This window comes from Vidua chalybeata, chromosome 3, assembly GCF_026979565.1.
Source record: "Vidua chalybeata isolate OUT-0048 chromosome 3, bVidCha1 merged haplotype, whole genome shotgun sequence".
In the NCBI taxonomy this organism is placed as follows: domain Eukaryota; kingdom Metazoa; phylum Chordata; class Aves; order Passeriformes; family Viduidae; genus Vidua; species Vidua chalybeata.
In genome coordinates this window covers 109,165,207-109,192,658 of record NC_071532.1, presented here as the reverse complement: position 1 = coordinate 109,192,658, position 27,452 = coordinate 109,165,207, and the positions used below count along the sequence as shown (strand labels likewise).

The window sequence follows — 27,452 nt, the reverse complement described above, 5'->3', positions numbered from 1 at the left end:
GATAAATGAAAGTCATCAAATGACCTTGGAATTCACTAGCATCCTTTTTGGATACCTAAGACATCTAAGACCAAAATTGCTTGTTGGTATTAGGAAACAAACAAACAAAAATAGCAGTTAGAGATTGTAAAGTTAAAACTGGCTCTTAGGACAATAAACAGCCCTTCTTGAGCCTGACTGCAAAATTGTGAGCTGCGCCTGTGCCACTGAGTCACGTCCAAAGGAAGAGATGAACTGGGGAAATATTTACACAGAGGTCCAGGATTTGGAAGGACTATACATTGTGCCTGCTTTGTAGCAGATTTTTCCGGTTTTAGGAAAAGTCAAAGAGAAACTTCAAAGAGCAGATTCCATGTTGATTTGGAGAGCTGAAGTCTTTTCCCAACAAATGTTGGCATTTATCTTTAAAAAGGAAGCAAATGAAAGGTCTAAATTCACCCCTTCTGCCAGTTCTCCAAGGCAACAGAATGACACCTAGGAGTTAGGGTTAAAGATGGCAGCATGAAGGACAAAGTTCTTGACAGTCTTCAGTTGTAGGTGGCAGAGTCATCACTGCTTGTCTGTGGTTCCCTCCCCTTAACAGGCCACATGAGCTCTGTTCCAGTTCTCATCATCCGATAAAACTCTCTCTTTACTACATTACCTGTTGTCATGTAATGGTGCTAAATGAGGGCTATGTGAACAGAGAACCAAATCTCAGGGCAAAGGTGAGAATGTTGCTCCTACTCTGCCAGACTCACCTGCTAAGCTTCGTCAGCACAAGAGCTGTTTGTACTCACAGTGAGTAACACCTTGGTCTAGAAAAATAAATTTGTAGTTAGTCAGTGTGTTTGCTCCATGAGTAATTTGCTAATAAATCCAAGAGTCGAAAGCTGCTCTTTGTGAGTCAAAAGTGCCAGGACTTAGGATAAGGAATAAGTTCAATGTTAAAATGTTTTGAGATTGGTAGTGGGAAAGGTGTAACTCATACAGAGCTGAGCAATGGGCTGAAGCACAACAGGATCCAACTACTCAAAAAGCACTTGGGTTATGAATCAATTTTTGGGGTCCAACAATCATAATAACTCATTGTCCTGGCCATGAAACTTTGGAGACTTTTCTCTACTCCTTTAATGGTTTTGACATTAAATAAACACTTCCATAATCTCTTAAAGGAAGATTTTTTTTTTTTCCTTTTTCTGATCAGATAAATTTCCAAGTCAAAGTATACTTCAATCTGACACCAGGGAGCCCCCACTAACTTCAAATCATGAACTTCCTTCAGGTTTATCTAGGTCATGAATGTGTTTTGAGATGGCAATGTTTCCACAGAGACGAGGACTAAGAAAACAATAAAACCCCTGAACTTACCACATGGGAACATGGGCATGTTCCCATGGTCAGCATGGGAATGTAAGTGGGAAGTTAGGCTGAGATTTTAACAGGAACATCAGTGAATTCATTGCTTAAAACCTCACTGAAAGTACCGATGTCAAAAACGAAAGGCATTTTGACACCAAACTGCTCAGATAGCTAGTTCAGCAGAAAAGGCAGTGATAATTATTGTTTGCTCAATAAAATTATTAAGTGCAATAAAAAAAAAAATAGAGAGCATGACAATATCAGCAAACTTGTAGCCACATTTTAAAAAGAGCTTTGCTTTTAAAATGTGCTAATGCACTAAGGGAAAAAATAGATGTTTCTCATGGAAATAGAAACAACTTCTTAATGGTAAGAACATATAGCAGTTCAATCAGGTAGCATCAGATCTGTATAACAAAAATATACAAGGGTCATTAAGCCAAAAACTGGAAGTTCTGGGGCTTGAAGTATGCTCAGATTTATTAAAAGATCAAAGGGTAATCCAGGCTAAAAATAATCTGTTGCCTGTGGAGCAGACACTCATAATGATTATGTAACAATGAGAGACACAAGTCTTGAAATAAATTATTGTTGGGACCTTGGATCATATCCTGATTAGGCAAATATTTCATATAAGGCTGTATACATATTATTTGCAATGTTAAGCATTTTAATTTGATGGTAATAAAATGCTGCTTTCCCAACAGTTTCACAGATTTATTTGCCCAACCATTTATTCCTCCTTCTCCAAAAAGTTGATATTTTAGTAGAAAAAAACTGAAGAGGTTTTAAAAAGCATTTTCCTTATATTTTTCCCAAACAAAATCTAATTTAAATTTATCCACATCTTGAAATAGAGGTTTAAATTAAATTGTTTTACAGCACATATTTTACAGATGTGGCAAATCTGCATATTTAACACAATCAAACTTTTGATTTTTCCCTTTCCTCTCCCTCAGTTTGGGCAATAGAAAAAGCAGAATAAGTTTCCTTTTCACTTTTAATCATGGTTACCTACTTTCACACTCGAGCATTTAATGTTCTAGGACAGTTCACAACGTTTCTGCTGAGGATGTCTCTGAGGACTGTTCATTTGATTTTAGCATTTCACCAGAAGTACCAGTACAAATTCATTAAATTAATTTAATAAAGTTAAATTTTTTGGAGGCACTTATCTGATCTTGGTGTGTTAAGGAGATGGAGTCCCATGGAGATACACCTGTTCCCTCAGTGCAGGAGGGTGACTGGATAGCACTAAAGCAGGTATCTGAGTCATACACCTACCCTGAGCAGGGACAACTCTGGGCAAAAGCATAGGATTTTTTTTCCAGATTTCTTTAAATAAACAATCAGGAGCTCCTTACTTTCTAGAGTGTTTTCTCATGGTGATGGCAATGTCCTTAGTGACCTTGAGAGGAGCAGCATCATGCCATCATCACTCTATTGCCTTCCATAATTTGAAAGGTGAGGGTGATTTTGTTAATTCAGTTTGATTCCTTGCATCTGGCTTCAAACACTGCAGCTATTTGTTGCAGTCCCTAGGTTTAGTCTAAACTGATCATCCAAGGTGTAATCCATGCTAACATCTTCTAGAAAGTAAAAATGTGTGTGAGAGCTTTTGCCACCCACAGTTATCTACTGCTGTCTCTGGGATCCTCCAGCTCCTCCTCCAGGTGAGTCCAGTTCTCCTAAAAGTTTCATGTCATAACTATCAAAACTCTGCCTTAGATACCTAAAACATCTCAAATGGCTCTAAACATTTACACATGGACAACTATAGATTTTCCTACCACAGAAAGAGTTGAATTGTCCCTTGGAAGAAAAGGTCTGGTTCTGCTGATCTGAAGTAGAGTTTAGATGGACAACACCAAGCCCTCCTAGTAATACCATTCCTTCCTAAGTTTCTCAATAAGGTGATGTTAGAGAAACAAGAAAAAGAATGGAATAAAGGTCTTGCTGAAGAAGGAGTTAGAATGTGACTGGAAAAAGTCCCTAGACTCAAAGAGTCTTGAGTGCTAACTATACCTCCCATGTTTTCTGCGCAAGCACGTGTGGTAGGTGGTAAAGTAATATTTCAAAAGTATGTTAGCAAGGTTATTACCACTCAGCTGCTGTGGACTAAGCCAATCTGTCTCATTTGTCATTTTGTTTTTATTTGATTTCCAGTGAGTGGATTCTGTTAGACCTCTGCACCTCAGCTGCATTTATAAAGACAATAAAGCTGCAGAAACAAGCTGTTGAAGAAAAGAAAGCATCATAAAATCAAGGCAACACAAAAGGTGACTCCAATTGCCTGCATTGATTGTGTTGAACAGAGATCCAGGTATGGCAGAGTGCTGTGGGACCAGGGGCTGAGAAAATAGAGAACAGAAGCCCATGCTGTCATTTAAACTGAAGTTCACAGAGGGATCAGGGCTTTTACTGAGACTATAAAGGTCTGTTTTCCTTTTAGTCTGCCATGCTCTTTTCACAAGAGACACCATGGCTGCAGTTTGAATGGTGAGGACAGATTCCCAACAGGTTCTGGCCTCATTCCATTGCAGCTTTATTGTGCATTCCCATGTACAGGATGGTTCATTTGTCCCATGACCCAAGAATTTCTCTTTTGCCAGATTTCCATATTGTTTTCCCAATGGTGAGTAGATCAGGTGTTTCCAATGGAACAGAGGAAGCCTTTCTTTCAATCTATCCAGCATGAGAGCAAAGTCAGGATGCTGGAACTATGTGTCCCACAACTGATGCACCGACCCTAACTCTGCTGCCGGAGAAGAAAGTGCTTCAAATTTCATGTGCCACCTCAGCCAAGTCCAGAAGTGCTTATAAAAAACAGTGTTAGTGTATCATTCAGAACAATCAAATACTACGTGCACAAAAAAGCAGTTTAGAGCAACATAAATTTTAAAAAAGTGACAATTTCATCACACAATTACTGTACACTGCTGTTCTTAGGGTTGAATATTTTCCTCTCTCACGCTCTCTCTTTCTCTCTGTTTTAATCTTTCTTTTTTACTTTCTTTTTATTTTCTTTTTACTATTTTTTTCTTTCCCCCCCCCTTTTTTTTTCTGGATTTGGTCCACTGGAGATAAATTGCCCTCAATGATATATATATTTAAAAAAAATATCAGCAGCAAGACTCTCTCGAAATAGATTCTGTTTGATGTAGCTAGTCTGTCTTTTCTGTTTTGCCCTCTTTCACAGCAGCCTCTGAAGTTTTCCGCAGGGGGGCTTTCTCCGAGTTGGCGTGTCCTTGGCCGGATTCCGCCGCTCCTCCGTTTTTGTGCGATGTGTGCTTTTCCAAGTAGTTCAGCATTTCACTGAGAACAGTTTGGAAAGTGCTTAGGGCAGCACATATTGCAGGAGTTCCAAAACCATGAGTGATCAAACTACAAATAGGAAGGAGACAGAAAAAAAAAAAAAAAAAGGGAAAGAAATACACACACACACATAAATATCAATGCGCTCACAAACACTGAGGAGTTTACAGTACACTCATTTTGCTATACTGAAATTCAAGATTTGTTCCCTATTTATTACCTGTGGGAGAAACAGAAAAGAAAGGAATAGAGCCAAAGAGCAGACTGCATACAGCTTCAAATGTTGTTTTTGGTGGAGCCTCAGCTTTGAAACACCACGGGACAGACTCTCAGCAAGTGCAGACTGACACAGGGCTGTTGACTTCAGAGAAGCCAAGACAGAATTCGTGCCCTTGGCTCTGCAGCATTGCTAATTTTCCAGGGTCATAAAGTCTGGCTCCCCCTTCTTGGGTAAATAAAAGGAATTCTGTGTGGTTTATTCACAGTTCTGGATCATACTTAGTTGACTTGATGATCTTGGAGGTCTTTTCTACCCTTAATGATTCTGTGATTTTATAGATCTTAAACATGACCTGGTTATTCTAAATGAAGGTATGTACTAGGAAATTCAGCAAAGCCAAGGATACTATCTCCAAACCTCAGCACAATTGGCATGATTTGGTCATATCCATGCTGCTAAATTCATGGACCATCCAACAGGGTGAGATCTGAAGTTCCCGTTGGGAATAGACCCTTGCCAATACCCTTAGCAATACCCATGCTCAAGTGATGAACAGAAAATGTTTCACATAGGGCTGGTTTAGGCAGGCTGAATTAATGAGCAATCCTAATAAATTATTGGCAAAAATAACACAGTTCTAATGATGCTTCCGTGTAGTATTGAGTTTACTGGTATAGATTTGCCCTGTTGCACCTTTCATCTAAATAAGGGGGTTTTATAAACACTGAATTTTTATTGTCATTGTTCCTGGCTGCCACCTGTAGATCCAGAAGTATGCAAGTTTTCCACAAGTCCCATCTCTTGGATACCATCTTGGTGAAGATCATAGAATCCCAGAATGCTCTGGGTTGGAAGGGATCTTAAGGATCATCTCATTCCATCCCCCTGCCATGGGCTGGTATACCTTCAGCTATCCCAGAGTGCTCCCAGCCCCATCCAACCTGGCCTTGGACACTTCCAGGGATCCAGGTGCAGCCACAGCTTCTCTGGAAAACCCGCCCCAGGGCCTCTCCACCCCCAAAGTGAGGAATATCCCAATATCCCAATATCCCATCTAATTCTGCTCTCTGTCAGTGGGAAGTCATTCCTCCTTTTCCTGTCACTCTATGCCCTTATCCAAAGTCCCTGTCCAGTTATCATGGAGCCTGTTAGGGTACTGGAAGGGGCTCTAAGGCCTCCCCAGAGCCTTTTCTTCTCCAGGCTGTACAATCCCAATCCTCTCAGCCTTTTCTTGTAGCAGAACTGCTCCAGCCCTCTAACCATCTTCATGGACTCCTCTGGACTTGCTCCAACAGCTCCATGTCTTTCCTGTGCTGGGGACCCTGGATGCAAGACTGCAGGATGGATGCAAGATTGCAGAGCTGGATGCAAGACTGCAGGATGTCCCAACTACCACAGGATATGGGACATGCCACTACAAATCAGTTTTTTGGCAATTGACTTTGATGCCATTTGCCTTAATACTATATGTGCAGTATAAGATAATCATGAAAGGGCCAAAAAACCTAAAGTTATTATGGGCAACCTTGTTTTCCTTGTTATAATGATTCATTTTGATAAGTGGTATGTGAAAACAAAACCCCCTGCCCTAATCCTCCAGGTTTTTAGTTTTCATTTAGAAACATAAATTTAAGATGATTTCAAAGATTGAAATGTCATAGAAATTTTCAAAAGTGATTTCAGTTATTTTAATCCCACTCAGAGAAGAAAGAAGATGAAAGGAACAGAAGCTAATTTTTGAGTTTGTGGGCATTTTTGAGAAATCAGTACTTTATATTGTTTTGTGTGAAGGGAAAGAAAATCCACATCTCAGTGATTCTGACAAAGAAAAATAACTGTTTCTCATTCCCTGCTGGTTAAGATTTTGTCCCTACAGTGACTCTCTGGCTGTCTTGGGCACCACATCAGTAAATCCTCAGTTGATGCAGAGACCCATGTGAGGGTTAGAAATATGAATATTTTACTTCAGTAACCTGTTTCCTCTGCACTTTGGCTTCTCAGTCTTTCCAAGCTTTTTATAAAAAAAAGTGAAAATTTAGGGACTAGGGGGAAAGAGATTTTACAGGACATGGACAATTGGTAGGATGTTGTAAGTATCAAAAAAACCCACATGGAAAAGGCTTCAAGATATTTTTTTAGGTCACCTTTCTGTCTGCTAGACATTGGAAACTTATTTGATAGGAAAGCTGGTATCTTAGGGAAGACACAAAAAATTTGTGAATTCTACCAAAATGAGTGCTCAATATGGAAATATGTCTTCATTTCAGATTGGGAGTGGCACAGTCTTTTATAAAAGGTCTCCAAAAGGCTATTTCCAAATAACTAGCATTTAGAACATTTATCCATAAGTCTCCAGGCACTTTTCAAAGCAGGAATTTATATTTATTCCAAGTTAGTAATGCGAAGAAAATTATAATTAAATATTTACAAGCAATATTTTGCAAACATCAATTAATAATACCACATAAAGTTTGGATGCTTGAAGTTTGAACTTTTATCAATATCTGGATTTTTATAATTTAGCATTGCAAAAAGGTAAACGTACTTCAGTTTAATTTTATTTTCTTTTTAGGTATGCTTGGCATACAAAAAAATATAAAAATCATAATCATTGTAAGTCATGTTTTAAATACTTGTAAAAAATAGATCAGCAGTAGCATATATGAGTATTTTAAGCCCTTTCAAGTCACTTTAGGAGTCAGGTGATTTAATGATTTTGGGTCGCATTTTATCATAATTTCCTGTCTTCAGAAGTCCAGAGAAATGAAAATGTGATGGAGTTTGCAGAATCAATAAGCAAGAAAAAGGAAATTAAAGGTATCATTGCTAGTTATGTTATTGCATGATTTTTACACTGTTTGTGTGATCTGTGTCCTGATTTGGGGAACTGACTATACTGAGACATGTAAAACTCTTTATGATCTTGCAAGTAAAAGAAACTAGTGTATGTATTATAGAAGCTGGAAATACCTGCATTCATTCATTCATTCATTCATTCATTCATTCATTCATTCATTCATTCTTTTGCAGTAGATGCAAATTATATAATCATAGAATCATTTAGTTTGGAAAATACCACCAAGATCATCAGGTCCAACCATTCTCCCAGCACTGCCAAGCCCACCACTAAGCCATGTCCCCAAAAGCCACATCCATGTGATTATTGAACACTTTCAGGGATGGTGAACCCACCATTTCCCTGGGCAGCCTGTTCCAATATCTGACCACCCTTTCAGCTAAGCTTTTCCTAATATCCAATCTAAACCTCTCCTGGCTCAACTCGAGGTTGTTTCCTCATGTCCTATCGCTTTTTACCTGGGAAGAAAGACCAACCCCCACCTGGTTACAATCTGCTTTCAGGGCATTGTAGAAAATGAGAAGGTCAAGTAAACAGTAAGTTTAATACAGGATTAAATGGAAAATAAACTTTCTGACCTACAATTTTTGAAACTTTCAATTTCGTAACAAAAGGAATGATACTGTGCTCGTTTGACAGCTCAATAGACCCTGAGAAGTAAAGTGGAAATACTGCCTTCAAAACTTAGAGGGATTATCTCGGAAATGATCTCTAGGGGAAGGAACAAACTTTAATGTTCTGAAATGCTGAACAAGATTGTAGGGAATACCAGAATGGGACAAAATCTGATATTAAGGTACATAAGCGTAGGTGCCAACTTGTAGGTGAGAATGTCAATAATGCCAAACTCCCGTCACCACCAAAGCGGACTTAATGTAGCTTCCTGTCTGTAAGAGTCTACAGAGATTTGATATGTCCTGTGACATTTGGAACATCTGCACAGATTTGATAGATGTGATATAGGACTTAAGTCCAGCCTGCTTCTAGATGTTTTAATGCTGGGCAGGTTACCCTTGTGTATCTCAAATTGTTTACACAAATGAATTGAGACATGGGGCTTTGTTCAATACAGTCACAGAAGTCTGAAGAATGAATTAACACATTAAATGGATGTGTCTCCTTTATGGTGAGCTGCACCATTCTCCTGGCTACACTGAGGGCTCCATCCTAAATAAAAACGTGATTTGGGTGCTATTTGAGATGTTCTGGAGTACCCAGACATCTATGTCATGTGAACAGGTAATAATACAGAGGGGTTAGAGGGGAGCAGGACCATTTTAAAGCAGCAGTGGGTGGATGGAATAGTTAATAACACTAAAAAAGGCTCACCTATATCTTGCCCTAGATCTTCATTGACTATGTGAGAAGCTCAGACATCCAGCTTACATAAAAGCACCAAGATATTGCTACTTGATCCAGAGCAGAATCTGAAACTTCTGGTTTAAAAATTAATGCTCATAGGAAAAGAATGTTTTGGAGTGAGTAAGGGGTCTACTTCTTTTACAGTTTAGCCTTTTAGTTACTAGTAATCATTAAATATGGCAGCTCTTACCAACATAGCCTTGTGTTTCCTATTAAAAAGCCAAATTTTTTAGTGAAATGTTACTGCAGAGTCTCGTGGCAACTCTGTTTTCAGTTCCTGATGAATAGATTCTTCTCCACAAATGGGGATATGCAGAGCCTTTTAATTTTCCCATGAAGCTTATTAAGAGAAATAATTTTATAGAAAATTTCTAACCAGCGCTTCTTGCCAAGCTCCTATGAGGTTGTATTTTATTAGGCTCACTTTAGGTAATGAGCATAAAAAGGCCGAGAGATATTATCCTCTACTTTATCTTACATTTCTATCAGTAATTCCCCTTGCTCTAATTTTGGTGGTCCTTACTTCTCTGCAAGTTAAAGTCTTTGAAAAATTCAAGGAACTTGGATAATTTCCCTTTGCTGATGAAAGTAAGTTTCAAGTTTGGGAGAAAATCTGATTTTACATTTAAATCAGACATAACAGACAGAAGATTAATGGCAAATCATTCAAATGTGTTTCCTGAAAGTCAAATTTAGCTGCCTGATTTTCCAGGCTAATTGAGCTCACACTGAAATTGGTTCATTTTTGGTACGCTCCACACCTATGAAAGGAGTTGCTTTCATTATCATACTTTCATTTAGGTTTATAAGCCTAAAATTAAACATGGTGGTTTCATAATGGAGTCTTCTGGGTATTCTCAGCTTTGTAGTGCTACCCACTACAGCTCCTATAAACCAACTTTATTGTTCTGAGAGGCAAGGCTGAAATCTCTGATTCTGATGTTGGAGAGGTGCAGAAAAAGGCAGTGAATATCAGGCCGACACATTACAAAGTCTGGTGCTTAAGGACATCCAGACCTGCCTGTAATTCTGCCCAGTCCTATGATGCAATTATGTCTGCTCATGTTTTAATGATGGCCTTACATAGAAGTGGAAAGATCCAAGTGTGCCCGAAGGCTTGGAGTCTTGTTTGGCAACCACCTCAAGGACTCCTCCATACTCCAGGCTGGTGAAGCTCTGACATGAAGCAAAAGAAACAGCTTCCCTCTCAGTGGGGGGGAGAAGAGGCCATCTGTACTGAATGTTTACAACCTCATTTAAAATAAATAAGCCCTTTAAAATAATAGTAATGAAGACAAAGCAACCTTGAACTTATTGGTCAGCTTTTCTCAGAACTTTGACTGTGAAAACTCCATGATTATCCAAATTCAACAGCACACAGCTGATGACAGATGTGATATGACGTATGAAGATATGATATGATGTTTAATGGCTGTAAGGGAAATGGTAAAACATTTGTATGTCTTCACTGACACAGGTAACATCTGAATATAGAGGTGACAATATTGACTTTGAGGTGCTTCTGTTGATTTCAAGGTCTCTCTTGTGAAGGTTGCCTGGAAAGTTAAATGGTGATAACTTTACTTCAGAAGCTCAGAAGGTCTAAGCATGACATGAGTTAGACTCATAGTCAAAAATCAGAACATGGGCAGTGTATATTACAGGGATAAGAAGTCTATAGGGTCAGAGTAGCAAACAGTACAGAAATTGACTTCAAACTAGGCCCTCATGTTTTCCTTCTGTTCATAGTGTATTAAAGACATATCCTCCTAAGCAGATGGATCTCCTTCTACCATGTGTAAAAGCCAAGGAGAAAACAGGAGAAGAGAACTAGAGCTGATGCCCCAAATTTAAGATAATCTATTTTGGATCTGTAATTTTCAGATTTTGGGACTCATTTTCCACACTAAGAAGAATTGCCCAGGCAACAGACCTGAAACTTCAAAAAAACTGTGGAGTGTTTCTGAACTGTGGACCAAAGTTTAAAACATTTAGTGGTTCATCTTTACTTTATGGGAAGGCAAAGGAACAGATGAGGTTCATTCCATTTACTACTATCCATAAATTTTTATCCATAAATCCATAAATATCCATAAATAGCTGAGAAACTCTATTGCTCTCCTCAAATGAGAAAAACCAAGAATTAACATTTATAGAGATGCTTATGACAAAGTGTAATCAATTTCATAGCCCTTTAATTTGGAAAGGAGGGGAAGGCATTTATTTTTCTTTTGGGAAACACAAGAGTGCTTTAAATGCTTTAAGAAATCTTAAATGCTATGTTGAAAATCTAAGCACCCCCAAGATTTTTTCACTTCTTTAATGAATGTATATATTTTTTTCCTGTGATTAGGGAACGTAGTTTTTAATGAAGCAGATAAAAAAAAAGAAAGCAGATTTTTGTCTATTTTCTTGACTCCATAAATTGTGACTTTAAGGGAATATGGTATCATACAACCCATGACAAAAACCTTTAGCAATATTAGAAATTAGAAAGGATTTAGTTCACCAGGAGAACAGGACAAAGTGATTGAGACCTTACTATGGAAAGATCAAAGAAGGAGTTCCTTGGAAAGGAAGTGAGGGAAAGATCCCAGAAGAAGGCACTCTAACACTTAAGGTAAATAAAGAGATGAGGGAAAAAAGTAAAAATAAAATTTAAGAAAAGGAAAAAAGAATTAAACAATTTGTTGCTCCCTAGTGCCTCAGCACTAGGCACCAGCGTTGTTCCTCTCAGTTAACAAAATCCAAAAGTTGAGGGAGCTCCTGGAAATCAGGGCACTCTAGAGGGCACCAGAGGTGTTTCACCATAAACTTCATTTTGCACCAGGCTTCTTCAGTCCCTGCATCCAAACAGGAGATTGCTGCTGTGAACTGAGATCACTGGAATTACAACAGAAGCTGCTCTACATCCTGATAAGCAAAGTAGTGTAAAAAAAAAAAAAAAAAAAAAAAAAAAAAAAAAAAAAAGAGAGAACAATGTATAAAAGGGGATGAGCACATCTTTGAAGACAACCCACAAGTCAGTCTTTGGGCTTGGCTTCTTGTTGCAGTTTAAAGAACACACTGAGCTTCAAAACCTGTTTCAATGCTCCGTTTTCCCCTTCGGAAAGAAGGATGTTACTTTCTCACTGCTCCCAAAGTCTGAGAGTCTGGTTTCTTGTCTGTCACTTTTCGTGTCACCTCATCAGCATGATGCCAGGCACTGGCAGGAGGCTGACAGCTCCAGGCTCAGCGAGCAGCTAAGCGACAAAACTCTTGTCTCAAACAGTTTCACAGGAAGGGTGTTTCATATCAGCTGGATGGCTCGACAGAACACAGAATAATCCATGAGGATGCTGATTGCTTTCATTACCTAACTTTAGTATTCTGAACCTATTACTTTTTGTGTGTCTGTTTTTATAAGGTTTCTGCAGTGAAAGAAGTGTCACTTACAAGAAAGTCATTTTCCCTTTGCTGTTTTGCTGTCTCTATCTTTTATATATAAAATAGAAGATCTGGGTGTGATTTTGCATCTTGATGAAATGTAGCCTTGAAGTTAAAGGATCAAATACAACTGCAATAATCAGTGGATACTCTCCTCTCCCTATATGATGGATGCATTAGTAAGTTATCTGAAATTTCCAACCACCACAGATTCTTAGAGACACAAGTGTCCCAAAAGCAAATGTAGAAGGTGTATCTATACCAAATTTTACAAGTGAAGAAAATGAGGTTAGGAGGGTGTTTGATGAGGTCAGGGAGTCTGTATGAATAAACCAAGACACAGACACAGATCTCGTGAGTGTAATCTCAGAAAATCTTCTATTTGAAAGGTTTATGTATTCTGGCTTTGCTATTCCAGCACAGAATATGGGTCATTTTTATGGGTTTTCTGCTATCTCTGTTACACGAGATTCTGGGGAGCCAAGAAAAGGATTCTGTTAAAAATTAAAACAAACAAACAAACAAACAAACAAACAACAAAACTGTTCTGATGTAAGGACAGGTTAAGAAGACAAAGCCATTAAGACATATCAGTTAAAATTTCAGGTTCCTGGCTGAATCTCAGATATGACAGTGAAATGGAAGAGAGATGAAGGTATGTGCTCTCTCCAAAAGGAGAGAAATATTATCTGAAATATATATATATATTTAATTGCTGTCTTATTGATTTGCATATTTGGTCCAATTAGAGGGATACCCTAAATGCTGATCTGATCTGTTGGTCAACGTTGTTCCAGATCCAGCAGAAGATCCTGTTGATTGTAATGTCACCATTCAGCTTTGCTGGTTTAGAGGCAGAATTATGTTGTTGGGGTTTATCCAAGCCTTCACCATCTCCCCTCACAACTACCTGTGCCATAAAATCTCTGAGTGTGTATGTCAGAGGTCTTGTATCTCCAGCCAGACTTGTCTTCACCTGCTGCAGGTCATGACTTCCCTAGTTTACTATTTCTGGGCTTTTCTAAAGTGAATTATTCTCAATGTCTTACATTGTTTTGCTTACACCTATCCTTTTGCTATTTCTAAACATTACAATGCTAAAGAAAGATTTATATAACTTGAAGGGTTCTGAAAAAAAAAACAAACAGATGAAGCCTCAGCTTTATTGATGTCTGTAGGATTTGAATCTGGCTTAAGATTCATGAGAAATTAACTCCCCAGCTTTTCCCTCTTCCATACTCAGGTGCATGCACATGTACACAGAAGCCTCACATGATTCTGTGGGATTCTGGGGAAAACCCCTCTGAATTATAAGCAATAGAAGGTATTTCAAAAGAAACTAAGTTTTATGTAAGTACTTTCCTTTTCTCTTACATTTTCACTTGTCTTTCTTGCTCTTGCTCTTCTCACTGTTTACTCTCCTGATGATTCTTATGGTCTCTCCACTTTGAAAGTAAAGTGTGAGAAAAATGGATTCCTCTCATTAAAGCTATGGAAAATTTCAGGTTCTTTTCTGGTACTGATATGCTGACTTATTTCTGTTTTGTAGAAAACTCAAAAATGCTTTTCACAGATCAGCCTTTAGAGGACAATAAAGAGCTGGACGAAAAGTCGCAGCACTTAGTAATGGAAATGGATTTTCCCAGTTTTTTTTTGTTTGCTCCATGGCTTCATGATGAATTTTTCCTCAGAAACTGGGGTGGGGTAGCTCATGTGGTGACTTTCAGGCCAGACACAACCCACAAGATTATTTGTGTTCAAGGTGTGCAAGACTAGGTTGAGTGGGGCTTTGAGCAGCCTGGTCTGGAAGGTGTCACTGTCAATGGCAGAGAGGTTGGAACGAGGTGATCTATTAGGTCTCTTCCAACATTTCCAGCTCAAAGAAGAGCTGAAGGACAGGTTGGGCAGCCCTACAACCTATCACCTCTTCTTGAATGCAGACTTATATAATGCTTGGAAATCTGAGCTATCCCAACACTTAGCCCGTGAGATTTGGGATTCAGCCCTGGCAAGGCAGGACTTCCCTAAATCTAAATTTATAACACAGGCAAGGCACCTGACTGGGCTGTAATAAGGGCTGGTGCTTCCAGGATTTCTAAATTTACACTTTTATGGTGATATATATGTACCACTCTGCCCAGGAATAATTTGGGTTAGTGCTAGTCAGACCAGGCAGAAAAAAACACAGAAATTCTGCAGATGAAGACAAGTGCAGATGCCAATGCCTGTTCTCTGGCACTACTTTTATCTGCTAGTACCAATATATTTGAAGTTATTTGAGGTTATCAATATAACTTTGACAGCCTACTGAAAAGTGAAGTTATCAATGTAATTTCTCTATCTGTAATTTCTCTATTCTTTTTCTATCTGTCCTGTGCCAGGCTGTGAACGCTGGTCTTAACATAGAACAGCTATCATGAGAAAGTGGAGTACACAAATCTACACTGAACAGCTGTAGGGAAATTTATGCCTAAAGAAAACTTCCTTTCACCCCAATGGAGTAGAGGCTGGATCCAATTCCACTGTAGATATCCGATATTATAGTTCTTCAAAAAGTCTTTTAATATCTTAGAACTTATTCAAATAATAGACATTTGTGTGATTCCTCTGATTTTTTTTATGGTCATAAAAAAATCTCTTCAGATTTCTGAAGATTTCATCATATCATGGAATCATAGAGTGGTTTGGGTTGGAAGGGACATTAAGGAACTCTTTACTTCCCCCAGTGGCAGGGGGTTGGAACAAGATGAGATTTAAGGTTCCTTCCAACTCAGATCAGTAGTTTGTAGTGGTAGTAGGGGTTGAGATGATCTGACTGTGAAGAGTGATGGATTTAGGGGATGGGAATAATGATTTTTTAGCCTACATTAGGTTTAGCTGTCCACAGTGTAAGTGTCTAGTGTGTACTGGTTGGCTAATCTCCCATTCTGGTGGAGATATAGACCAGACTGTTCAGCTAATGGAGTTTAGAGAGAAGCTGTAGATACACTGATGAAGATATCTATGTTAGACCTGTTTAATTCAGATTTCTCAAGCTATACAAGTGAGATTCCTGGACACTGTGGCAGAGGATGTACAGCTGGCTGCAGTGGAGGCTCCTAGAGGCATCTGAGCAGAGTCAGAAGTTCAGGTCAGAAGCTGATCTGACTCCAGCATCTCTACACTAGCTGGAAAAGGAATATGGTCTCAGCTCCACCTCTGGGTCTGGCAGCACTCATCATTCCCTGAGCACAATCAGAGAAGACTCTGATTTAAGGCCAGGGAAGACCCTGAGTAGGATAAAGGCCAGGTGCCCATCTTCAGTCCAGTTTCCATGCAGCAGACATGGAAGAAAGTACTGATTGATCCAGGAGCTGCCTGCAGAAGCTCTGCCCTCCGACTACTGACGTGCATCAGAGAAGGAAGGATGGGAGCTGTATCAGTTGACAGTTTTGTAGCTGAAGCCTTCAGCATTTTATCCTGACTGCTATTTCTAATCTAAACACAGGAATCCTTGGGGATTAGCCACCTTGTATCACATTTCCTCTGTGCACAGGTAACAGGGAATTATCTCTTTTTCCACAAGCTTAGGTAGCTCATTAAAATCCCTTTATGAGCATTCTGCATAAATAAGGATGTTTCTCTTGATGTGTGCATGTAGCTGGGTGTTTTGGAGTGTGCATTATGGAAAATATACACACACCTGGGTGCTCTGTGTGTGCACATGCACAGCACTGCTTGAGAATAGGAGTGGGGTTGTCCAAGTGTGTTCTTACACAGGTAGAATGCACACAGATGTGTGTAAGAATAAACAGGAATGTCAGGAATGTGTGCATTTGTCGATGGGGAATTACCCTTGCCTCTCCACGCCTCAACAGACAAATGGAAGAAGAGGGATGGTGGGTATTTTTGGGATTCCACCCAAAGTCTGAGAGACTAAACATTAGTTATCACAGCACCTACCAGAATGTTAGTAACTAACAGATGTTGGGACATTGGGACACGGAAGTTGTCTGTCCAGCCAATGAAAGAAGAGTGGCTCAGCTGGTTGTGCTAAAGAATATACAGCACAATTCTAAGCCTTTATAGGGCTATGAAACTTGCTTAATATTATGGTCTGTAAACAACTCTCTGGGACAGTTCTTCACATGTTTTTTCATATATTAGCTAGTGGATGGAAAGAATTAACAATCGGTAGCCTCAGCAAGTCATGTATCCCCCTCTGTGGCCCGAGCAAAGACAGGAGCACCTCCAGGATGTTTCATCCAACTTATCTTTGATAGCTATCTTAGATGATCCCACTATTTCAAAGTGGCCCTCTGGAAGATCCCACGTCACTCCTGACTGTACCTGATGCATCGCCTAAAGCAAAAATGTGAAATGGCACAGCAACTCAGGAGCTAATAAATCTTTGTGACCCCAAAACATTTATACACTTTTATACATAATTAGGAAAAAATTCTAATGAAGTTTGGATTTGGTGTGCACGTACCATGGGTCTTTGTCTTCAAAACAGCTTCTAAGCCTGTTTAAACCAGTACATTAAATATTGCTCAAGAACTGAGTCTAAATGTATCATCAGTGTGGCTTTTTAGTGCGAGTCAGCTTTCATTCTCCCAGATTTTTCCAGTGTGTTGTTCAGAAATTAGTGCAATAAAATTGTTTTAGTGGGTAATGTACTTTAAGGCCAGTCTGCTTTGGAAGCCAAAGAGTTAATAAAATGGACCTGGTAAGACATTGTCAAATGATCTCAGTAGCATAGAGGAACTTCTGGAACTATTTATTTAATTGGAAAAGATGCAACCTCTTCTTCCTATTTTTTCTATTTTGGTTAATTTATATAGGTTCAGAATTTGAGTTTCTATGCTTCTGGACCATCCATTTGTAAGCTGTGATTTGGCTCAATTTAAAGCAAGACAATTTTCTGGCCAGATGGGGAGACTTGACCAGTAGATGCAGAAAATATCTTATTCAAACTCAGATTGTGGTCCTAGAAGCAGGTTGAAAGCAGCAAACTTGAACTACATTGTTGGGCAAACCTGCATTTTTAATAGGCACACTCAGCAAGGATTATGGATGTTAAATAATTATTTGCATGTCTTTTAGGTAAGGGAACAAATACCATTAAAACATCATATGCAGTGTAAATCAACTATATAGATTTTTAGTTTCCTCTTTCAAAAATCATACCTGAAATGTGTTAAATGTCTCTGGATGTCGAGGTCTAATATTGGAGTCGGTCTGGAGGATCCGAGGGGTGATCTGTCTTGACTTAGGAGGTCTTGGAATTCTTTACATATTTGTCTAAAAGGAAAATGGAACTCCTTCAATAAAACAGGTGGAATCCTTCCCATAAACTGATTCCCAACACACTCCACCTTTGTCCTGAGTGATCTCATTCATAACAGAATTGCTTGGCAGAAGTGTTGTTTGAGAAATTAAAGATAAACAAATCCATCTCTGGCTTACCTGACCCACATTCTCAGAACCAACAACATACAGAATCTCTTGAACAGGAATATTTTCCCTGTGGAACCATATTAATGTTAACATTTTAAAATGTGATTTTTCCCCTGAATAGGACCCAGTTTGGCAGTGTTAAGTCTAGCTTAGCTCACCTACATTGGCAGCAAGCCTTATGATTAAAGGAAATGGTGAACTAGCATTAGAATATGCCTGAAAGGTGTATATTAATTACTCCATTATTTAGTTTGTGTAAGTACACCAATACTTGTACATGGGCTTGTGTACATCGTGGGCACTGCTTTTTCTGCACATTGAAGTCTTGGATACTTTGGACTTCCCTTCTTGACTCCCAGCCCTTAGGAAAAAGGGATTGTGAAAGAAGGACCCCTTGTAGTGAGAATTCAGAATCTGTCTGCTCTGGTCTCCCACCAGCATAGTAGCCCATCTTTTTTGTAAAGGATGGATGGTCTTACTGTTTTCCCTCTCCCACTCAGTCTTCCCTGAGGCTTCTCAGGGTGCCCCAGCACCTGGGGGTTAAGTTTATTCCCTGGAATTCCCCTATATAGGACCTAGCACTAGGAAATACCAGAAAATAAGGCCTTTTGTTCTTGTGTTGTTGCATTGTTCTTTGTAAATTAGCCTAGGAATATTCTACCAACAAACTTTTAAAAAAAGAAACCAAATCAGTTCCATTTAGCTCATGTCCTCAGAAGATCATTATCTGGACCATGAGTGAACAGACATCACTTACTTTCCCTTGGTTTATGATTCAGTTAATTGAAAAAAAGGAAAGGGGACCTGTCCAAATTAGCATGGAATTCTCCATTGCCTGTATTGGAAATAAAGGCACTAATGGGGGATCAGGAGGGCATGATCACCTCCAGATGATCAGGACACTCAGCTAGGGCCCTGATCTTTATTGGATTAACCTGGTACTGGTCTCAGTGACTACGTGTAGCCTGGTAACAGTGCTACCCAGTGAAGTGTAGAGTGACAAGGGTCACCCTCACACCTGCAGACCATTTGTCACCATCTGATAACATCCATACAGTTATGCTCCTCTGGTCTCCTAAATCCTGTGGCTTCCTGAGAATAAATTCTGTTGTGAGCTGTCTCCCAGGACTTGCCCAAAAGATATTTAGGAGAATTCAATGAGCCATTCTAACATGTTAGTAACTTGGACAAGTGCAGTCTGATGACTCAGAGTGTGTGTGGTTTACTCTGGTAGCATAGATGCAATCACTGTGCCTAGGGGCAGTTTATAATACTAAAGAGCATCTCTGTTGGTCCATGATTCCTTTTAGGAGATTAATTGCACACCTGGTCCTACATAAAGTTTGGGTTTTTCATTATCACCTTGTAACTACTGTCTTTTGGGACATGGGTATAATGGAAAAAGTGGGTAAACAGCTTGTTGATCTTTGGAAGATCCTTCACTGCTAAGTTATAAGCAAGAAAACTGTGCTAAGCTGGTTTTACCCTTCACTTTATCACAGTGATACAAGCTGGGAACAGAGATCTTGGATAGCTCTCTCTTGACTAAGAGGAGATGCAGAAACCAATTTCCTGCTGTGCTGCTGGACCCCATCCAAGCCTGATTTCTCTAAATGCTTGTCATCTGCATGGACCTAGACACCGACTGCTTGAAAAGACAGCATCACCCCAGCCTTTCAGGCAAAGAGAGGTATTCAGCAGAAATGTATGTAAATGCAGCATACAGTTTTAATGAATCAGGTCCTTAGAGGAAAAACAGTTCCTTTCAACAACTGAAAACAGTCAGTCATTTTGGCTTCTAAACAATCCACTATCCCCAGTCGGCCCTGTCAGCACTGCTCATCTCTCCTTCCTCCAACCTCTACTTTCTACCTGTTGAAAAAGTTCATCTTAAAAGTTCTTTTATTTTAACAAAGGAAAGTGTCAGAACCATGTGTGCAATTAAGTTCCCTTCTATCTTCACGTGTCAAAAGTCTTTACTGAATGTTGGCAGATTGAAAGAAAAGAAAAAAAAAACTTTTTTATTATACATGAAAACCTGTAAAAGGCAGTAACCTACTTTTTTTTTCAAGGGGATTTCTAGGCAAAATGGTGTCTCAGAGCCTCCACTACCAGTAAAATATCACCTGGGGTAGTGACAGGGAGAGGGGTTGGCAGTTTTTAGCTGAGTTAAACTGTGATTTTGAAAAGCAAAGGAAGATGGTTGTGCTGTCCTAGAGGGACACAGATTAATAAAAATAGTCCTGGTCACTCCTGCATAGGAGATGTCTAATGATTTGTGATACATGGTGAGATGATCCAGTATACGACTGGAAAAAGAGAAAAAATTCTGTACTGGGTCAAAACAAGAGCCCATGTGAACCCCTATTCTAAACCCAAACCCAGGATGCAGCACCCATGGAGGCCATGATCCCTACCAGTGGCCAAAGCAAATGCCTGGTGCTGAGTACAAGAGTGGGGCAAATGTGACCCCACTAATCTGATTTATTCCGAGAGTGGCAGAGTTGCCAGGTATCCAAGGACCAGATCAGAGAAGTGTCATGAGCCAGATGCTGATTAGTCTGTGCTGGCTGTAATCAATTCCACAATAAAATTGTTGATCACAGTATTCTGGTTTGGTCTGTGTAAATGTGGGTGTATCTGTCCCTCTGATCATATGGAGGACCTTGTGCTGTGAAACACTGGGATGTTTCCTGTGGGATGCTGTGCCTCTCCAGCAACTGGAATAGTTGACACAGCCTTCGGCAGTGTTGCAACTGTCCAAGCTGCAAACTGGTCAGGTTCTGTCCCCTGCTGTAAAACCTTTCAGGCTCTCCCATGCCTCTGCAAGGCAAATTGACCTATGTTTAAAGACCCTATAAAACCAGGTCCCACTGGTTTTTTTTTCTATTTCTACATGAATTGAATATGTATCCTGAAACCTTTTTTACATTTCTAGGGTTGACAGGCCAATATCAGTACCCTTTGGCCAGAATTGTGACAATTCAGTCTTTCTTTGGGGCATTTTGGTCGGTCCAGAAAACCATCCACTTGCCCAGACAATCATCTGCTTAGTCAAAGGAGGTGAGTGGAAAGAAAGAGAATAGTAGGAGACTGGTTTCTCTCATTGCTTATGCCTTTCTGGCCCTTTCAGCTCTTTTTCAGCCTGTTTCTCTCCCATCCTGCCATTGCTGACACTTGTGTTCAGCAGTGAACAGTAGCTACACAGCCCAATCTTCTCTTCTTCCCACGACAATCATTAAGTAGAGCTCTCATTCTTCATTGTCTAGTCCATAAAACTGTTAGAACAGACCATGGCACCATCCTGTTGCATCAATTTGTACTGTCCCAGGCAGGTCCTGAGTTTGCAAATGTGAGAGACCATTTCCATGAGGTAGCTTTGGAAGATGAAGCAGTTTAACAAAATGAATATGATTTGTTCCATGATAGACAGTGGTCCTGTCTTTGTTCTCTGTAATTCTATCAGCATGGCCTCAGACCAGGTAGGGCTGAGCAGGACAATGAAAAGAGTAACTTAAACTCAGTGGCCTCCATGTGTTGGCTGTTGGCATCTAAAGCATCAGTTTTTAGCTTTCACTGGCCACAGTTCTGTACAGGGCAGCTGAACTGCTTCCATTCAGGGTGGGTGGATTGCTTGATTAAAAAGTCTCCCTTGATATCAAAGGAGGCCTGGGGGCTCCTACTGGACACTGGAGCCTTCATCACTGTAGACATTTAGGGCTTTGTTTCATTACACACATGTAGATTTGTAATACCCAAGACATCCATATCCACTGGCAAATACAACACAGTAACAAAAAGAGATCTGTGTGCCACTGGAGCAGCAGCTCATGGCCAAACTGGATAACCCAGTTCAACTCAAATGGCAGTGTGTGCATGTGTTTTGGCAGCTGAATTGAGCCAATGAATTCAGATGTCTAAATCTGTAATGGAAGTACACCTAGATATGAAAAACTGTGGAAATAATTTTACCCTTTCCACTTGTTTCCCCTCATCACCTATATCCTGAGGATTGTGGAAATAACTTTGTTCTTTCCCCTTATTTTTCCTCAAGACCACACATGTGAACACTTCTGTGGGCTTCTGGCCCTGTCCCACAGTGGGCAGCAGCAACACACACAGGCAGTGGCACTCCAGCTCTTTCCACAGACAAAGCTTTCCACGAGTGATCTTACCACCCTGGAATTTCTGTGTCGGTTTTGGTAGCAGCATAATAATCCCCTGCTTTTTCTGGTGTCAGCACTCACAAGCCCATGAGTCAGGGAAGTTGTAGAATTGCTGAAATTGCCAGCCTAGAGCTTTGGTATGGCTGGTGAGTAGTGGAAAGTCGTGATGCTTGTCTAGAGCTCTTTGCATCAGACACGTGGAAGCATGGCCAGGAAATGCCATGCTGATATTGTGATGTCATGGACCTGTGTCTCCTGAACACCTGGGCAGGACTGGGAATCCCTGTTCTCCTTGCAGGCAGGAGAGGGCAGTAGTAACACACACATTGACCCATCTGTCCCTGTTACCAGCTCTGACTGCAGTGGGATGTGGCCTTCCTATTATTGACAGACCTCCCTGTGCAATTTCCTGGTGCTTTTACCTGATAGGATGGGGAGAAAAGTAATTTTGTTCCTAACAAGTGCTGGATAACAGCCTACAAGCCTGAAGTTCATGGGGGTTAGAGGCAGTGCATGTCCATGATACCTCATCTCAGTAGTGAAGGAGGCTGAGAAAGAGGATATGGGGTGGTGAGAAAGGGTAGTGAGATTCTTATGTGCCCCTGAATGGCACGGCCTTTGGGGACAGGACATAAAAGTGATCCACCAATTATTACAACCTGTGGCTTTATGATTTCTCACTAGAGGCAGGGAAAAATTGGGAAGATTTGCATCATTTTGGTTGAATTGTGTTCTGTGAATGAGACAAATCGTCGGCTAGGAGGCAGGATGTAAATGGGCTACACAGCAGTGGGGAGACAACTTGCAGAGAGGAATTTCTTCTGGCCAGCTGGTTTATTCTCATGCCTCTGAAACCCCTGGAGCCCCTAAATGTGGATAGAAGTAAGAATAAGATAATATTCCACTTACATTATTCCTTTTAATGTACAGGGGAATTAGGAACGTGGTCTATGAGGTCTCTCATCACCTTCACAACCAGAAAATTCCCGCTGATCCACATGATGATGCTTTTATCACTCCAGGAAAGGATCACAGAATATATTCATGGGATTCACAAGCATGAGATGTTTGAGTGCATCTCATCTCTGGGTCACTGTCAGGGCAAAGTGCTCTGGATACAAGAGGGACACCAAGGCCAAGAATCTTGCCAAAGCAGGACATTAGAATACAAAGGACAATCCAGCCCTTTCCCCTAGTACAGGGAAATTACTCCCTGTTGAATATATCACAGCCTGGAAGGGTTTTCAAACACTTCCAACATGGAGGGGATTATTTGAGAGCTCAGATTTGTGGTCTCAGCTCTACTTCAGCCTCAAATATGACACTGCAGTAAGCACAGCAAGACTGTGAATGTGTTCAAGGTTACCCCACACAGTCAGACCACACACCTAGGGCAGGTCTGCCCTACTCCACACAGACTATTTATTCCTGTTTCCCATGGCTCATGAAGGCTAATTCTTCCCTCATCAAGGCTAATTAACCTAGATGAAATGTTATCCTAACATGATGTTACTGCTCCGGGGAGATGAGTGGCTTGTTTAGAGTGAAGTCTGATGCCTCTTTGTGTCTTTAATGTCTTTAGCAAAGCTCCCCTGCTGTTGTACATTGTTCCAGTGCCTTTGACTTCAGGGGAGCTCTTGCAGTTTGCATCCAGAGAGGATCTGTCCTTCTGCAAACTAGCTCTCCCTCAGCAGACTAATGATAATTATCCAACAGTAACCAGACTTCAGCAAAGGCTCAGATCTCCCGCTCACACACAAACAGGAGACAAAGGCAGCTTCCATCCCACAGATCTTACCATGTAATAATATCCTCTGTTCTCATCTAAACCAAAGCATCTGGGAAGATGTACATGCCCCCTTAACCACAGGCAATGAGAGCACAGCCACTAAAACACCACTGCAGTAAATAAGGTTCCTCTTTCAGCATCTCCGAGGAGGATCTCACTCACCCGCAGCCAGTGAGCACTGTTTGTGATAGCAGTCACCACAATCCCAGCTCCATACTCCCACTCCTCCCTCCCCCAGCCCACAGATCCAACATGGAGAAGTGACAGACCGATTTCTTTTTTCACTTCCCCTCCCTCCTTACTTCGTCGCTAGGATCATCTTTTTCCTCGCTGTCTGCTCTTTCTGTTCCATGTGCTGTCTGGCAATGTGCTCTCCTACTGCCTTGGCAGGGAACTCTGTTTCACAGGTGTAGCCGAAATCTCTGGCCAAATGTAGTGCTTCCCCTGCGGTCAAACAAAATGGGTCAGTCATTTCTTAGGGTTATTATTATCATCATCATTATATTGTTGTTGTTATTTTTACAGAATTTATTACATTTTTTTAAAAAAACCTCAAACATTAGCAAGTCACTTCTGTAGACAGTCATTCCCAAGTCAGTTACAGATTTCAGCCCAACTGGCCTGTTAATGTTTAGCCATCAGTTGATGCCAGACAGAAGATAGGAAGGATATTCCTCTCATCAGATGAAAGGATGTCCCTCTCAGGAGAAAATACTGGCCAAGACACTTGGCCCTGTCTTGCCCCCAGTGAGTATTGGGCAGCTGCCCAATTTTGCAAGCCCTGTTCATCGTCAATATTCAAGGTATGGAAAAGAGCAGAAAGTAGGAATAAACAACTTTGAAGAACTGAGTCAGTCTTTGGTGCTTCACTGCCTGTGTCTAATGAAAGAAGAGCCCTCTACCCTAGGAAAGACCCTTGGGAGTAACACACATTCCAGTACATTTGCCTAGAGGTTAAGCCCCACACCAGAGAAGAGCAGACCCCACAGGAGAACTCAATAAATAATCTTGTTTCCAGAAGGATTAAAATTTACTGTTTCCAGTAAACAAAACTGACCAGTCAAAACAATAAGGGAAGATAATGAAGAGGAGAGTTGCACTGAGCACCTCTCTACCTCACTACAAAGACTTAACACAAGAATACAACTCTGTGCTGGCTGCCAAATGCCTCTGGAAGGACGGGACCCTCTTCACTAGCTTAGAGAATCCAGAATTTAATTTTAGGGTTTACTGAACACTCTGACCTGCACGCTGTGACTCTGACAACCTCGGTGTGGGATTTATCTGATCAAAAGCAGCTGCCTGGATTGTGAACAGCTGTGCCTAAGTTAGTCTTTGCCTGGTGGGAAATAGGCATTTCCAGATGACACTTATCTCATTGCAGAAAGAAGAAATAGGTCAGCTACCAGAAGCATATGTTGAAGCACATCTGCATGAGTGACTAACAGAGATGTGCTCCAGAATAGTTTTGGAGTTCAGAGGTTGTGGGTTTTTCACTTTTCTTTTTTTTTTTCAGAGTTGTGTGTTTGATTTCCATCAGGAGAAGTGGCATTGGACTCTGGCTCTTTGAAGTTCAAAAGGCTGATGCTGTCAGGAGGGATACAGGACATGCAACTCCTCGCTTTGAGAATATCTGCAGTGGAATTCATCAGATTAAATGTCAATATCGATGTCTGACTTAATACTTTCAAGTCAATGGAGACAAAGTAGCACTTGAAGCATGTATCATCCAATAGTAGAGTAGAAGGCAAAAGGGAATCAGAGGAATTATGGAAAGTCTAGATTAGAACTCAGGAAGTCACCTTCTGCTGACAGCATTGCCTTAGATGAGATTATTCAAGGCTTTTCCAAGACAAGACTTGAATGTTTCCAGCTATGGAAATTCCACAGATGTTCTGAGCAACATGACAAAATGTTTAATTATTAATTTAACTTCATTTAATAATTAAATTAAATCATTAAACCCAGAAGTGCTGATTTCTCCCTGTTTACTATGATCTGACATGAGAAGGTGCAACTGCAATGAAGATGGGGAGATGAATCCCATCCTCAGCAAGGCTTGGTTAAGCCAAGGAAGAGGAGAAGTTCCATGGAAACAGTGGTCCTGTGCCAGGGACAGTATGAGGAATAAGAAACTGCATGCATTGACCTCTACTTCAACTCCATTCTCTCCCTTTTGAGATATTATTGTCTCCCCTTCTACCACTGGAGTTTTCATGGAAAAACACCTTTTGATTCCACAAGAAATTGCTTTACTGTGTGTTTATCTGCCCCAGTTTATTCAGGTACTGACAAAATCCATGCACTACTCCCAGGCAATCTGTTTGCTGATACCAGCCAGCTACAACCTCTGCAGCTGTAAAGTTTTACAGCTAAAATTGAAGATTTTAGTCAAAATCATCTGCTGTCTTTGGATTTTTTTTAACATGATTTCCCGTATTCCTAAAAAGAATGAAGACATTAACAAGCAGTCAGTATCTCTGAGCTGAAAGGAGAAACAGTTTCCACTTAGTTTGCAGCTTCTAGAAAAGTAAAATAATTTTCAGTAAAAACAAAATGTATTTCAGTGATAACTTAATAGAGAATCAGAATGAAAAGTTATAGAGCTGACTGATCGCTTTGTATTTGAAACATCTATCCCAGACTTCTTCATGGGTGAGAAAGAGTACAAATTTAAGCCATAGCTTTTACATTTCTGTAGAGTAGTTTCAAAATGTCTATTTCAGATATGCTTTTAATCTTCCTTAAATAAAGTCTTACAGAGTAAATCTATCTCAGAAGAGGACCAGGTTTTCTTTAAAACTAAATTCTGTTATAATACTTTATAGGTTTATCTTCATTCCAGTATGGAAAGAAAACAAAAGTCAAACCCTTTGTAGCTGTCATCGGGTGGAATTACACTTCTCCAGACAGCTTCAGCATGGTCCCAGTCAGTCCCAGTAACAAGGAATATAGATAGCAAAGAATTTAAATATTTAGCCATTGGAAAAGTCTTGGTTTCTTCAAGAGAGCAGAGCTTTTTGTGTTGAAATGTAGGCACTCATTTAACACAATCAACAACTAAGTGACTGAAATGTGAATGTATCCACTTACTGTTAGAAAAAAGGGAATGAAAATGTGAATTGTCATTCAAATTCATATTTACAAAGTTGGTTTATATTATTTGCTAGAGCTGAGAAAATTGTACTAAACTGTTCTGATAATCTGAGAAAAGTAGTCAAAAGTATAAAACCTGTCTGGAGCTGGGATTGTGATTGTGATATAAAACCATTTGAGCAAATAGAAACAAAATTACTTATCTCTTCATGGATATAGATTGGTTAAAATGTAGATACAAATGTAATTACTGTTTTTCATGAAGTAATAATTAAAATACTTTAAATTAAAATTGAAAATATTTTTTGCTGGAAATGGAAAGCTCACTTATACTAAAAATGCATGTTAGAGCTATGCATAGTTATTCATATAAGCATGCATATACTATAAGGAGTAAGCATCCTGAATTATAACTACAAATTCTAAATTAAAATAAAAATT

At 40.0% G+C, this 27,452-nt stretch overlaps 1 protein-coding gene across 4 annotated transcripts in view; it reads right to left on the bottom strand.

The window, feature by feature from the left end:
• Positions 1-3,837: 3,837 nt before the first annotated feature.
• TFAP2D (transcription factor AP-2 delta) overlaps positions 3,838-27,452 on the bottom strand; it is a 47,684-nt gene continuing 24,069 nt past the window's right edge. The window contains exons 1-4 of one of the 4 annotated variants that reach the window (XR_008429931.1): positions 22,136-22,324; positions 17,691-17,804; positions 13,896-13,966; positions 12,926-12,993 (exon numbers count right to left, since the gene is read on the bottom strand). Coding sequence is in view for 1 of the 4 variants with exons in the window: in XM_053938301.1 (XP_053794276.1) it covers positions 4,506-4,725; positions 17,691-17,804; positions 24,218-24,359 (476 nt within the window). In the remaining 3 variants the exon portion in view is untranslated. Of the gene's footprint in view, positions 4,726-11,833; positions 12,009-12,925; positions 12,994-13,895; positions 13,967-16,682; positions 16,863-17,690; positions 17,805-22,135; positions 22,325-24,217; positions 24,360-27,452 lie in introns of those variants that run through there. The other 3 variants (XM_053938301.1, XR_008429932.1, XR_008429930.1) reach the window with 3 other exon arrangements.